At 38.6% G+C, this 14,291-nt stretch overlaps 1 protein-coding gene across 1 annotated transcript in view; it reads left to right on the forward strand.

Moving 5' to 3' along the window:
- The window catches only part of ADCY1 (adenylate cyclase 1), a 187,669-nt gene that overhangs the window by 68,300 nt on the left and 105,078 nt on the right, over window positions 1–14,291 (forward strand). Inside the window, exon 3 of the mRNA XM_086741474.1 lies at window positions 5,412–5,530. Within this exon, the coding sequence (XP_086597600.1) occupies window positions 5,412–5,530 (119 nt within the window). The remainder of the gene's footprint in view (window positions 1–5,411; window positions 5,531–14,291) is intronic.

The following is a 14,291-nucleotide window of genomic DNA, read 5'->3' on the forward strand; positions in this document are numbered from 1 at the left end:
GAGATTCAGAGAAACACAAGAGCCCACAGCTTTGAGGCAATGCTACAGTACCTCTGATTGCTTCTCTTCTGTATCCCAGAAAAAAAGGCAACTGTTTCCTTTGATAAAATAGTCTGTTCTGATTATGAATAAGGTTTCTTTTTTGTTTTCTATTTATTTTATATGATAATCTACATGAATACAATTAAGCATGGAGAAGCACAGCAAGTGCATCCAGCTTATGGGTATAAAGTTGTGAGGGGTCATCCAAATGCACAGCAGGCAATGGGAGGGAAAGGAGAGAATCCTCACTGGGAACATTAAGACATTTTTCTGCATTTCCATCTTCTTTTCTGATGAAGGGAGAGTGGGTTCATAAATGATTTGCAGCTTGTTGAAGGAAGTTGAAAATGTACCACAGTAATTTCCCATACAGATTTCAAAATAAATAATTTTGTACAGTAGGAATAGAATGTGGTATTGGGCTGGGTAGTATTATTTGGGGAGTTGCATGAAATTATTATAAATCAAGGTGAAAATTTCAAACGGACTTTAGGAGAGTCATCAGTGTTTGGAAAAAACAGTAAAATACAAAAGAATTATTTTCAAAACAGGAGGGGAAGGGCATCTTCATTTGGAGAGAGATGCAATAAATGTATTAGGAACATGCACTGCAGACTCCCATAAAAGCAGAGCTGAGGTGCAGGTGGGAAAAGCTGTCTATGCCATGGATGGGGATGGGGAAGGGAGTTGTGCTGAGAAGCCTTCAAATTGGAGAAAGCTGAAGAGAGCATTGGGGCAGAATACAGCATGCAGATGACGGAAACTGTTGCTTCAACAATCTCTGTTGTCTGCTTGCTTCTTTCTGCTTCCCCTCTTGGGAAAGAGAAGCCACACTACTGCTAGAAAGTGCTGAGCCTTGAGCTCCCCTGCTATTTTAGAAGCCACGCTTGTGTATAGTAAGGTGGCAGGATGGCTGCAGGCCTCCCCAGGGAGCCACAGGCATGCTCCGCTCCTGATCCTTATGCTGTTGTCCTCCTTGGCACACAATGGTCAGAAGGGACCTCTGGAGATCATCCAGTTCAACCACCTCCTCAAAGCAGGACTGCCAGTGACACCAGGTCTGGCAAGACTCTTAAAGTATTTTCCCAGGTCCAACCCGGAGTGAGAATTGCAGTACAGGAGCTTGTACATACAGTTAGGATTGAGAATGTTCCAAACAAGTAGTAATACAGGGTCTTTTTGCCCCTTTGGAAAATAATAATTTTTTAAAATTTCTCTGCATTTTTTCCTTCTTTGTCATGTGCGTAATGGTGCTAGTTGTTTAATAGTGCCAAGGTAACACTGAGCAATTCCTAATTGGCTTGGTATGCACATTTTGACTTGCCTTGGAGTCAAATTCATGTTTGTTCCTTCTCTTATTTCTAACAATGCTTCACTGCTGTGGGAGAAAGATATCTAGATGTTTTTCTAAATTGAGTATCCTCTTCAAAATTAACTTAGTCTTCATTAATGGTGCAGAAATCCTCATTAATGAGAATAAGACAGTTGGCAGAGACAGCCCAGTTTGGCATCCCAAATCCCAGGCTAGGACTGGCAATTTAAAATACAAATTTAATGAAAAATGTTGTGAATGAAGGAGATATACGTCCTCATCTGTAATTTTCTTTTCTTAGTGACATTTGTGCAGGGAACGCAAAATCATTGACAGACAATTACAATCTCTGAAAATAATATTTTTTTTCAGCGTCTGATTTGACTTAGACCATATTAATTCTGAGTGAAGGTTTACAGTAGGAAAAGAAGAGAGTACAAATTCCTAAAATAGCATAAGTTGGTCATAGGGCCAAGATTTAATTTTCTGGGTAGAAACAAGCTGTAATAAGCCTAAACAGCATTGTGGATCAGTGAGAAAGGTGAAAATGTGGAAACATTTTTCTTCCAACTAGGCCCTGTGTTTTTTGAATAAGCAACATGTTGAGGCTACCCATTTGGCACCAATAAGAATATCTGCAGCGTCAGTGTTGTTTTATTCTAGTCAAATTTGTTGCTAATTGATTAGTGCTCCCTGACTCACTCTTTCATTTTTTTCTGTCACCACCATTCCTTGTCAGAGGCAACAACCACTCAAGCGTGAATGTCACCACAAATGTGACTGGCCTTGCTTCAGTGCTGTCAGTTGTTCCATTCAGTGCACTATGCAGCCATGCACATCTAGTTTTCCTTCTAGTCTGGTTTTCAGATTATTTTTATAATAAGATTAGCCATACAGGAGCAAATGGAAAAAAATCAGACTATGATGGTAGGACTTGCTGAATAGAGATCTAGGCGGAGCCCTTTCCCAAATCTTCCAACAGCTGTATTTGGCATACGTGGATTCACTCTGGCAGCTTCAGACCTCTGAGTCCTTCATCATTCCTTAGGCTGACCTGAGGGGCAATACTGATTTGTTTGACAGATAGGATTTTGTCCAAAATAAAATAGACTTTTCTTGTATTTTTTCTGCTGAGCTAGATACTGTCTTTCATTTATTTTCACTGCTTCAATACTTTCCATTGTGGGGTTGTTTCTTACATTTTCCAGTCTCTCCTCCAGTGACAATTCTTTACAGCTACAATGCTGCTTCCCTTCTTGGCCTGAAAGGTCAGCAGTGGCTGCCCTTTGAGAAAGCCATAATTGAGTCTTTCCTAGCTCAATGAGTCTGGAGACTGCTAACCCTCTTTGTAAAGACTCTACAATTCTTCAGTAATCTATCTCTTTTTTTTTTTTTCTCATAAGTAATGAAAAAAGCAAGCCACCACAATTTGATACAGGATTTTTATAAGCTCCCTTCAAGTCGTGTAATAGTCAAGCTAAAGTGTTCAGGAATTGCCTTTTTTTGTGGCCTCCCTTAATACATCTCACATCTGCAGGTTTCAACACTGTCCAGTGCTATATCCTGCAGCTCTCCAATGCTACCTTCACAATAATGATTCCTATTACTTCCCTGGCTTCTGTGCTATTTGCCATGCACTGCAGAAGTTATCTGTGAGTTTTTTATTCACATCTTGTATTGTAATTGTGTTTAGAAGAACTATTCAGTCAGCATTGTTCTCTATAAGAGTCTAACAGTGTAATTTTTGTTTGGTTGTTTGCCTGTTTGTTTTAATCTGACTTAGGAAACAGAAGCTGAAACCTTACTCTTTGTCCATAACAGCTTTGGAATTTACTTAGCCATTTAAGCAAAATGGCAAAGATCTTGTTTAATATGCTCACTTAAAGAGAAGCTATCATGAACATTTAGTCCTTATCAGACATCATAAAATTGGCATCCAAGATAATACTTAATGAAACTCCAGCATCTTTTTGAGTTTATACCATCTTAAGCACCAGAGAATTTAACCATCAGTCCGAAATTCTCTCTTGTGTGGATTCCTTGTTGTCTGAGGTGTTCAGCTCATTTTACAACCTCAGTATATTTCAGTTAAAACAGTAAGCCAACTACAAGACACAAATAGTAGGCAACAGAACTTCATAAGATCCACTGTTGACAAAGCTATTTGTTTTAAATTTTAACCCAGATTTTGGGTTACCCAAATATATTCTACTGCAGAGATATAAGCATATTTAATTAAATTAACATGAAAATTATAGTAATTAACCATTTTCTACCAAGATGTAAGACTGTTTGGTTAATCTGAAGTTGATATATGCTTAAACTGTTAACAAATATTTAATTTCACCATATTCTTCGCAATATTGTTAGTATACCTATGAGAATGGTAGGAAATAGACTAAATTAACTATCCTTAGCCTCAAATCCACATGAACTGCCACAAACATATGAAGGAACTTTAGTCTAAAGTAAGTACCAGGGCAGTTCTGCAAAGTTTAACTTATTCCTTGGTGACATAAATATTCAATGTATCTTCTTCCAGAAGAAACTGTAAAATTAGAAACCCTTTGAGTATTATTTGGGGTTTTGACTGGTGAATGTGTGCATGTGAGCAACACAAAGCACTTCTCTGTGCAGATACCCTCTTCTCATGTTAATTGTTGCTCCTTATTTATTTAATGATATTTAAATCAAAGGAGGATGTTGTTTGTCCAAGATTTGCATTTCTGTCATGTCTTGCAGCTGCCATTATGGTGGCTCTCAATCATCAGATAACAGAATCACAGAATAGTTGAGTTAGGAAGGTAGTTCTGGAGATCGTCTGGTACAACTACCCTGATTTCCAGGATGAGCTGCTCCACTTTTCCAGGACTCAGGGTGAAACAGACTAGCCTGTAGTTCCCTGGGTCCTCCTTCTTGCCCCTCATGAAAATAGGAGTGACATTTTGTTTCCTCCAATCTATGTTTGATCAAAGATTATCAAGAGTGGCCTTGTGATGACATCTGCCAGCTCCCTCAGTGCAATGGGTGCTGGACTTATGTATGTCCAGCTTTTTTAAGTATTCCTTGACTTAATCCTGTTCTACCAAGGGTACATCTTCCTTTTTCCAGCCTTTCCCTGTCTTCTCTGGAACCTGGGATTCCTGAATCAGGTCATATGTGGCTATATGAATTCATTTAGACTGTTGCAATGACTGAAGCTATCAGGTCTGATGGGTAAGCTTTGAACTGCATTTTAAATGGCAAGTGTTTTATGTGTGAAAACAAAACTTAAGTAGATATCTAAGGACACCTTACAATACCTAAGAATACCTGCTGCAAGTTTTCCAGATGATACCTGTGCATGGGCCAGAATATGTGGAAAAACTACTTAGGCCTTTATAGACAATACTGACAAGATTCAAAATGTTTAGAGGTCCTTTTTATACAGGTCAGTAACCCATGCTAAAAATCTCGCTGTGGATATAGCAAGAAGAGATGTGTTTAACAGGAGTTTGTACTGATGTATTCCATTACTGAGCTGGCTGGAACAGACATTCCCACACTGGATAAGATGTCATTAAAACTGTACCTTTATTACTGTTCTACCGATTCAAACTGTGGATAAGTGTATCATCCAGCCTCGCTGCTTAATAACCAGCTGTCATAGTCCTTGTAGTGTCACACTTTCATTAGATTCAGAAATAGGACACACAAAAGGATAGCAAATGATCCTGAGAAGTCTTTCCAAGACAAATAAATGCTACTACCAATAAAGTTGTTCTTACTAGCATTGTTTTGTTAATGAAAATTATGGACATTTATCTGCTCTTGAAGCTGTCTGTTCCCTTTCTGTATAGTTTTTTTATTATGTTTTTTTTTTTAGTGCAGAAGACTTAAAAAAGACACCCACACAGGCTGCAGAAATTTGAGAGAAATGGTTCATATTATTTATGCTGTGGAAATTCTCAGGAAGCAGACTAGATTAGGAAAAGATTGTCCAGTTCACTAGTTCAAAACTGTTGCATAATGGTCACATATTATACCACAAATTGATGTTGTTTATGTTTTTTTTTAGGAACGTCTTTTGATGAGTCTTTTGCCCAGAAATGTTGCAATGGAAATGAAGGAAGATTTCCTGAAGCCTCCTGAAAGGATTTTTCACAAGATTTACATTCAAAGGCATGACAACGTTAGGTAGGATTGATGTAGCCCATTAAATAATTTGAGGCAGAGAATATACAGTACAAATAAAGTGACATGTGATTGCAGTCAGGTCTGTTATTTATGTAGAGAGGGAGTATGGGCCCACTAGGAAGACTTAATAGTCTTCTGAGAAGATAATGGTGAATCAATATCTTAGAATAGTAGTGCTGGGAGGCAGACAACTTTTTTTCAAATGAGTAGTCGTTCTTTTTGTACTGTATTACATTGAGTGAATAGGAGTATTTATTTTGCATGATATCTTTTACACATTTATATTTTCCTGATAGCAAGATGGACTACTTTTAATGCAATAGATTTTCTGGGTAATAGCATGGAAATACAGAAAGAAAACATGATGTAAACTTTAAAAAATGTGTATCTGTCTGTCTTGGGAGCATTCCTCCTCAGAGGTTATTAATTGAGGGTCAATTCTACTTCTTGCTCTTGTTCAGTAGCAAGCTGTTGTGCAAGTGCCCTCATTTATACTGGCTGTTCTTAAAGTGCATTTGCATTTGCTATTTTTCTCTGCCTCCCCAAGCAAATTCCTTAGAGGCTTTATCTGAATGGTGTTGTTTTATCATACTGCTGCTAGATACTTTTTCTCCATGTGCCTTGCTTCCACATCAAAAACAGTGTAAAAGAGGTTTGAGGTTTTGACACCTTGATTAATGCAGGCTTAATAAGTGATGCTGCAGAGCTGCCTTGATTTGCACCATGTACTCATGTGGGAAAGGAGTAAACTCCCTTAGCACCTGCTCCTCTCCCTCTTCCACTGCTAACTTTCTTCTCTTGAGGTTCAGTCTAGCTCCCATTGAACTGACTCTAGTATTTGCAAGGAGCACTTCCTAATGACTAAGCTTTTGCAACTAAAAGCATTTATGTCGGTGAGGGAATCAGAAATGGCTGTGATGGGAGTGTTTAAAAGACTGACAAATTGTGTCACTTTTACACTGTGAAATTACTGATGATCAGAGGAGCACCTCTCCTATGATGACAGGCTGAGAGACTTGGGGTTGTTCAGCCTGGAGAAGACAAGGCTTCAGGGAGACCTTATAGCAGTCTTTCAGTACCTAAAGGGGGCTTATAGGAAAGACAGGGAGAAACTCTTCAGCAGGGCCTGTTGTGATAGGATGGAGGGTAATGGTTTTAAAATAGAGGGAGGTAGATTCAGATTAGATATTAGGAAAAAAAATTTTTACAGTGAGGGTGGTAGAACAATGGAACAAGTTGCCCAGAGAGGTGGTGGATGCTCCATCCCTGGAAACATTCAAGGCCAGGCTGGATGAGGCTCTGAGCAACCTGATCTAGTTGGGGATGTCCCTGCTTCTTGCAGGGAGGTTGGACTAGATGACTTTAAAGGTCCCTTCCAGGTCTAACTATTCTATGATTCTATGATTTATTCATTAGCAGCTCACTTCTTGCTAATGGTTAACTCCTTACATAATGCTGATCGTCATCACAGTGTATACAAAACTCTTGTTTTTTTAACAATCAATTTAAAGTTAGCTCTAAGTGTACAGTACCCCAGTGCTGATGCTGCAAAGTTAGCATTGTTGGTTACAGTTTTTGATGGTTCTCAATTGCCAAAGGCAGGCTTGAGAGCTCCTGAAGGAGCAAATTCAAGATCAAAGTGAGCTGTCTTCCTCCTTCTCCCATTTCCCTTGTTTATATTTATGGTTTTATGCTATTGCCGTCCCCACCATCAACATAATTTGTCTTTTTAAATTTTTCTTGCCAATCTCGATCTTTCAATGATGTCCTGTCTATATGCAGTCACTTGTGCTTATCTTGTCTGCTACCTGCCAGATTTTTGTTGCTTGGGTGCCTTCTACTATCTATGTTTGTCCTTTCAGTGATCACATTGCTTATGTACTTAGAAAAATCATGTCTAGTTAAGCTGTCACAATGCTATGAAATACATGTATACTACTGTTGATTGCACTTATATTCAGGTTCAAGGCAAGCCAATGATAATTGTATTATGAATAGTACATTTATACATTGTGCATGTCACAGGTCTCTGCATTGGTTACAGTACGGGTAGTCTGGTTTTGGCTTTGCAATTGGACTGGTTGATTACAACACTTCTGAGTCCTCTCTGGCGCTAACATCTTTTTGAAATGTAACTTCAGGAGTACCTTTTTTTTTTTCTACATGAAAGGGTGTTTCATGTAACCACTAAGGCTATTGTGGCTTACTTACTAATTCAATGTGGAGTTCATAAAAGATTTTGAACCTCAGTACCCTACTGGAGAGGTGAATTCATTCTCTGACATTAAGAGAGTGCTTTTGGGGTGAATGGAGGCAAAGTAAGATGGTCTTATTTTAATGTCAAAGGAAAGATCCTCAGGGAAGAGAACTGAAAACAGGAGACTTCCCTCACCATCTCTACTATAAGAAACTTACTTATTTATTTCGGTAATGCAACTACTGTATTAAAAAAAAAAAAAAAGATAAGGAGAGGCATAGTGTCCCAGTAAATATCCAGCAAGCTGTTACTAGCAGATGCTGGTAAACCTCCACCAGAGTGGAGGACAGCACTACAGCATCCCTCTGGAAGTGCTGCTGGTGGTCAGTGCCAATAATAACGTGTTCTTTACGTTTTTAAGGAGATGAAACCAACTTTTTTTCTTTTGAGTAGTGGCAGTTCAGTGCTATACCGGGCAGACCTAAGAGACCATTCCCATATTCTCATGACATGCCCTCTTCACACCAAGCATTCTGTAAAACACCACTATCAAAAAAACAAACAAACAAACAAACAAAAAGCCCCTCTGTTGTTCTAAATTCCTGGAGTTTTTAAGCCCAAAGGTACACAGTGGAAAATAAAAAATAAGCTGCACTTTTACATTTCCTATTGCAACACTTTCTTTTTCTCCCAGCAAATATCTGGAAGTGTCAGAAAGGACAGGCTGGAGGAGGTAGACATGCAATTAGTAAACTGCAATATTTTTCCACTCCTTGCCTATAAAACAAGAACAACAACAACAAAAAAAACCTCACCAAACCCCAACAACAAAAAAAAACCTCACCAGCAACAAAATTCATCTGTTTCAGTCTTGTACATAGCTGCCTGGAAAAAAAAATAAATAAACCAGAGTCTTTAAGCACTAGATCTTGCATGTGAAAAATAAGAGATTCATACAGCTACCTTCTTTATCTTCTCTCAGAAAAACACAGGGGAATACGTTACAGTGAATATATATATACCCCTGTAAGAAGTGAATGATGAATTAGGAAAAGATACTGGTATATTTCAGATACACCATGGCAACAGCTCTGCTTTATCAATTAGTTGGCCAATATTTTACGAACTCTCAAAAAGTTGTTGAATGACTGCCTGCAACTGACTGCATCTCCGGAAGGAAATGGAAGCACGTCTCTCTTTGTTGAGGGCAGAGCCCTCAGTGTTGTGTCATGCTTCAATGAGATCTTGCCAGATCTGCAGTGAAGAGAGGAATTTATTTTGCTCACAGATAACTCTGTTCAGTTAGAAATAACTTCAGACTTCCACCTTAGTACCCAGGATTTTATTTTTCTTTCTGCAGTACAAAGCGGTAAAATCCTTCAACATCAACTGAAAATTTTTGTGTGGAGAGGGGGCCTTTTTAAAACTTACTTTATATTTCCATTTGATAGTATTCCAAGGGCATCAATGAATACTGCTTATGAAAGAACACTAAATAGATGGCTTCCTATGCAGAAAACCAGTGCCATCAAATGAACTTGCAAGGGGCCTGGAAACTGTAGTTGTTTTCTCCTCCAAAATGCTCACAGTTAGCAAACAAAAAAATCCTGCTAAGACAGACGTGTCTCCTAACTTGTGGAAGGTCTGTTATATAACTACTGAAAGTGCCAGAAGTACTGAAAGAAGGGATTAATACTAAGGAATCAAGCTGATAAATAGTGATCAATGATTTACTAACCTTGAGAGAAAGAACACTAGAGTCCTAAACTTAACATAAGGAGATGCTTTCAGGATGCTCTAGCAAGAGCTAAGATAAGTTAGATGGGAACATCCTGAGGGTGTACAGACACAGTGGCTGAGACCAAGATAAGGGGACTTAAGAAGTTTAGAACCAACTGATAGGGTGGAATAACCAAGAAAATTGGGAACCAGCAAAGATAAGTCATCAAGAAACCACCCTGGCAGCAAGAACAAAGCAGGACAAAGGTCTGAATCCACACAGCTGGACATAGCGATAAGGAGGAGAGAACGACCACCAGAGAGACTGTGACTCCTGAGCACAGACACGAGATGGACACAGAGACCGGGGAATAACCTGTCGTGGGAGGAAACTTAGGATAATGATTTCTTGGAAACCTAATTAGTATATAACCAAGTCCACAGGAATTCTATGAATATGCTTGTCTATGATGCATAAATACTGTACCTGTTGCTTAACACATTGCGTACGTTTGGAGGAGCGATCCCCCATGCTGCCCAGCGCTCAATAAACATACCTACTTTACAATCTTACAGATTGTGGAGTCTGTTTTCCACACGTCAGTACAGAGAAAGGCTGAAAGCTTGAACCCTCCATGTTCCTCCAGTTCCAGAGCTTGAACTTTTATAATTTAGTTCCAATAGAAGCAGATCCTTTGCACAATATTCATGCTTACTGCTTGACCTTTGCAGAAACAAATACTGACAATCTACAATCTGAAATGTTGTTTGGCCGCTTGAGATACTTCTTTTCTTGTTCTGTAACTCTTTATTTTTAATTTAGCTTTTATATTTTAAATTAATTGCTCTAAATATTTTGTTTATGCCAGCTTTTTATTACCTTTATTTGCATTTTCCCCCCTTCATTTTATTTTTTATTTGGTTTCTCCTAATGCAGTTTTGTTGTGGTTCTTTTTTTTTTGCATTATTTGAAGATGAAGTGCAACATAAGGAAAGAACTGCTTTTTTCTCCTCTCTCACAATCCATTAACTGTTATCTTTTGAAATGCATCAAAGCTGTCTGTTCAGCAGCAGTTTCATGTCAAAAGAGAAAGATTACTAGGCCCAAACTCACCTTACTTTTGGAAGTGAGGTAATGGTACAAGAAGACTCTAACTCTCTGTATGTATTTGTGCCTGTGCGAAAATGAACAAGAAATCTTTCCTAGGCAAGTTTTAGTATCTCCTGTGTACATGTGTAAAGAGTAGTGCTTAAAACATAATATATTTATCTATGTAACCTTCCCAAATAAGAAGTCAGTCAAAAGGAATTGTCACAAGTTGTTGAAAACCAGTCCTTCGCCAACAAATTCTTCACTCTACGGATAAGCTGCTTCTTTTCCTATGTTTTGTGTGGAATACCTGAATATTATCCAATAAACTTGAAGAATACACAATTATTTTTTTTTTGTCAAAGAGGAAGAAATTAGGCTTTTTGTATATCTGCTACTATGTAAAGTTTTTTAATAGAATTGCTGTACACTAAGAAATGAGTGCATGGGTTTTAAATGTAAACAAGCAACTTTTAATACAAATGCAACATGCAAAACAAGACATGCAAATACATATCCAAAATTATTATAGACTGAACCCAGTGAAGATACTAAGTTCAAGCATCAGAAATGTAAAATGATCGCAACCAGTATAATGTCTGTGCCTCTTGAGAAGGAAATAGTCCGTATACAGCTCTGGAGCCATTACAACACATTATAGGCATTATCTTACTATGGTGACCCCAGCCAAGGTCACAACAAAGGATTTGAGGGCCAGATGTCGACTTACATGTGAAGACTACCCAACAGAACATCTCTTCTGTAATGCTTAGGAGTATGGTTTGTAACATACAAGAGACAGCTCTTTCCTAAGATTAGGTTAGGTAATGTAGGATTAATATTTCCTTTTCTTATCCCTTGCCTTACAGGGTTGAGGAATTTACAGATTACATATATATGTACACTAGCTACTGCAAAAACACGCTATTCCTGACTGAATTTCTCCATGCAGCTGTAATTCAACTAAGTAATTTCAAGTTGTGTTTCAGCTCAAACATATGCCCTATGCAGACCCCTCAACAGATTTTGCTGTTTGTCTCTTTTGAAATGAACTTTTCCCGTTTCACTAGATATTAATGAAACTGTTTCAGCACACGTGTGGGTGAGGATATAGCTGACTTAATATGTTAACAGACAAATTCTCTATTCTGTAACTCAATTAATATTCAAGAGAGAAACAAAGTGAACATTGAACTGCTACTGATTTCTTGAGCCTCTGGTACAGCAGTTTCATTTAGCCTCATTTTTACAAGTGTGAAAGAAAACTAGGTGCTTTGTAAGAAGAGATATTAATTTCGGGCAACACACTGCCTCATTCAAAGCTACCAATAAAAAGATTCCTCATGGCCATTTAGAGATTGTTGTGACCCAGTCTGAGGCCAGAGCATAGTCTGCAGCTGTTTATATGCAAATACTTCTGATCTATCCTGTCTTCTAGAAAGCATCAGAACTCAAAAAAAAATTGAATTTAAATTCCCATTCCAAAGTTTTAAAAAGCCATGATCATGATGCCTATGAGCAGGCATTTGTATGTAGGCTTTCTGAGCTCGTGAGACTTCACAGTGAAGTAGTTTTCATGAATGATTATTTTGTACAAACAACTCCCCCTTGGTTTTTAGTTTTAACAGCCTTCTTTATTTTTTTTCAGAGCACTTGTTTCTTCATCACTGCAGTAAGTTATAGATGAAATTATTAATAATTTTCCCTATGGTTGATCTTTAAGGAAAAACCCCACCGGTTCCTTTCTGAGACAGCATGTGCCACTAAAATATCATTCTTATTATAGGTTGTACTGTAATTAAACACATGACCCACGTGGAAAGAGAAAACAGGGCATACAGCCCCTCCTTATTTTGCTGAGTATTTGTTTATACAGGTGACTTCATTGAAACCAGCAGGACTATTCAAGTGCACAAAGCACATGTATGAGCGCTGTTAAAAGCGAACATTTGCCACCTACAAGCACTTAAATGTCTTGTGTAACTTGTCAGGATTTCTTCTCCTTATGAGCGCCCCATAGAGCGACGTAAAAAAAAAGGATTGCTCCGTCAATACCCGCAGTTGGGAAGCAGCTTAAATGTCTTAAACGAAGCCACAGGCTTTCCACACTCGGTTTTAGCAGGTACAGCAGCTTCCTGCAGTGCTAAGGGAAGGCTGCAGTCACCGGGCAGGTGCTGGCTATGCCTGCCTGTAGGGATCACAGAGAGAAAACAGGAATATAGAAGGTACTGGAGAGATGACTCATGGCTTGTCAACACAGAGGTGCTCCAGATAGTCAAGTGATACCGTAACGTTGGCCGAAAGAAACTCTGTAAGATTCAGTTTCATAGTTTTATAAAGCAGGCATTCTTTATTGCAGCGCTGAATGGACAGGGGATAGTTCTTGGCGTGTGTGCCGAGTGTGGTTTCAATTAAAGTTTATATTGTCCTATTACATATATATGTAATAAGTTTTCGAGTAATCATTAATATATTAATCACATTTCCTGGAACTATTTAGCATATTTAAATGTCCTTTGCACATCTGTAGTGAAATGGGTCGGTGGTCCTCTGGGGGTCTCTGGTGGTCTCTGGTGGTTCCTGCTGGTTACTGAGGAGATATCCCCTAGTGTCTTTTCCATGAACTCTGAGTCCTTCTTCCACATAGGGTCTTCTCTCGACTCATCGGTCTGCTTGTAAATTCCTTAAGCTCCTTATCTTGGTTTCAGCTAGTGTCTGCTGATTTGTCTGTACTCCTTCAGGATGTGCCATCACAGTTGCGAAAATCTTATCTCAACACCTCCTGGAGCATCCTTAAAGGAGCTTTGTTTTGTCACACGTTAAAGTTTATGACTCTACTGTTCCTTTTCTCAAGGTTAGTTTACATTTTCACAGAAGGATTACACTGTTATAGTAATTACAATTGGAGCACATCATTCAGTAACTTGGAACTAACTGTATCAATTTGCTCATTTAGTCTGGTATCACAAAAAGTATGAGATAATGATGTAGGTAACTCATATGCCTGTGATGAACCAGCTCAACTCCTTGTTTGTGACAGAGATGAGAGAAATTACTGTTGATAATACTTTCTTTCCTGAAGTTGCTCACTGCAGTGTTGCTTTACTTTTTTTTTCACAAATTTTTATACCAGAAGCAGTTAGAAATAGCTGCTTGCGTATCAAATCAAATGCTCCAGGTAATTTAAAAAAAAACAGACAAACAAACAAAAACCTTAGGAAACCTCCACTGAAAATTAGAATAATGGAATAATAGAATGGTTTGGGTTTGGGCTATGCTTCCTTTTATGCCTCCTTGGATGCAATGACTTTCTGGGCTGCAAACGCACAGTGCCAACTCATGTCCAAGATTTCATCCAGCACTATCCCCAAGTCCTCCTCTGCAGGACTGCTGTCAATCCATTCATTCCTCACCCTGTATCCGTGTTTGGGATTGCCCCAACCCAAGTGCAGGACCTTGCACTTTGCCTTGTTGAACGTCAGGAGTTTCACAGCAGGCTACTCCTCAAGCCTATCAAGGTCCCTCTGGATGGCATCCCTTCCCTCCAGCAAATCAACTGCATCACTCAATTTGGTGCCATCCACAAACTTACTGAGGGAGTACTCACTTTCTCTGTCTATGTTATTAATAAATTAGGATGGAAACGAACAGTCAAAATAAAAACACTTGCACTCCAGTGCTTACAAATCTGTAGTTACACATTAAGATACAGTTATATATACTTTGTTGCAATAGTCTGTGGGCTGTACAGTCTT

The sequence above is a fragment of the Chlamydotis macqueenii genome, chromosome 2 (assembly GCF_036417535.1).
Source record: "Chlamydotis macqueenii isolate bChlMac1 chromosome 2, bChlMac1.mat, whole genome shotgun sequence".
NCBI classification, from domain to species: domain Eukaryota; kingdom Metazoa; phylum Chordata; class Aves; order Otidiformes; family Otididae; genus Chlamydotis; species Chlamydotis macqueenii.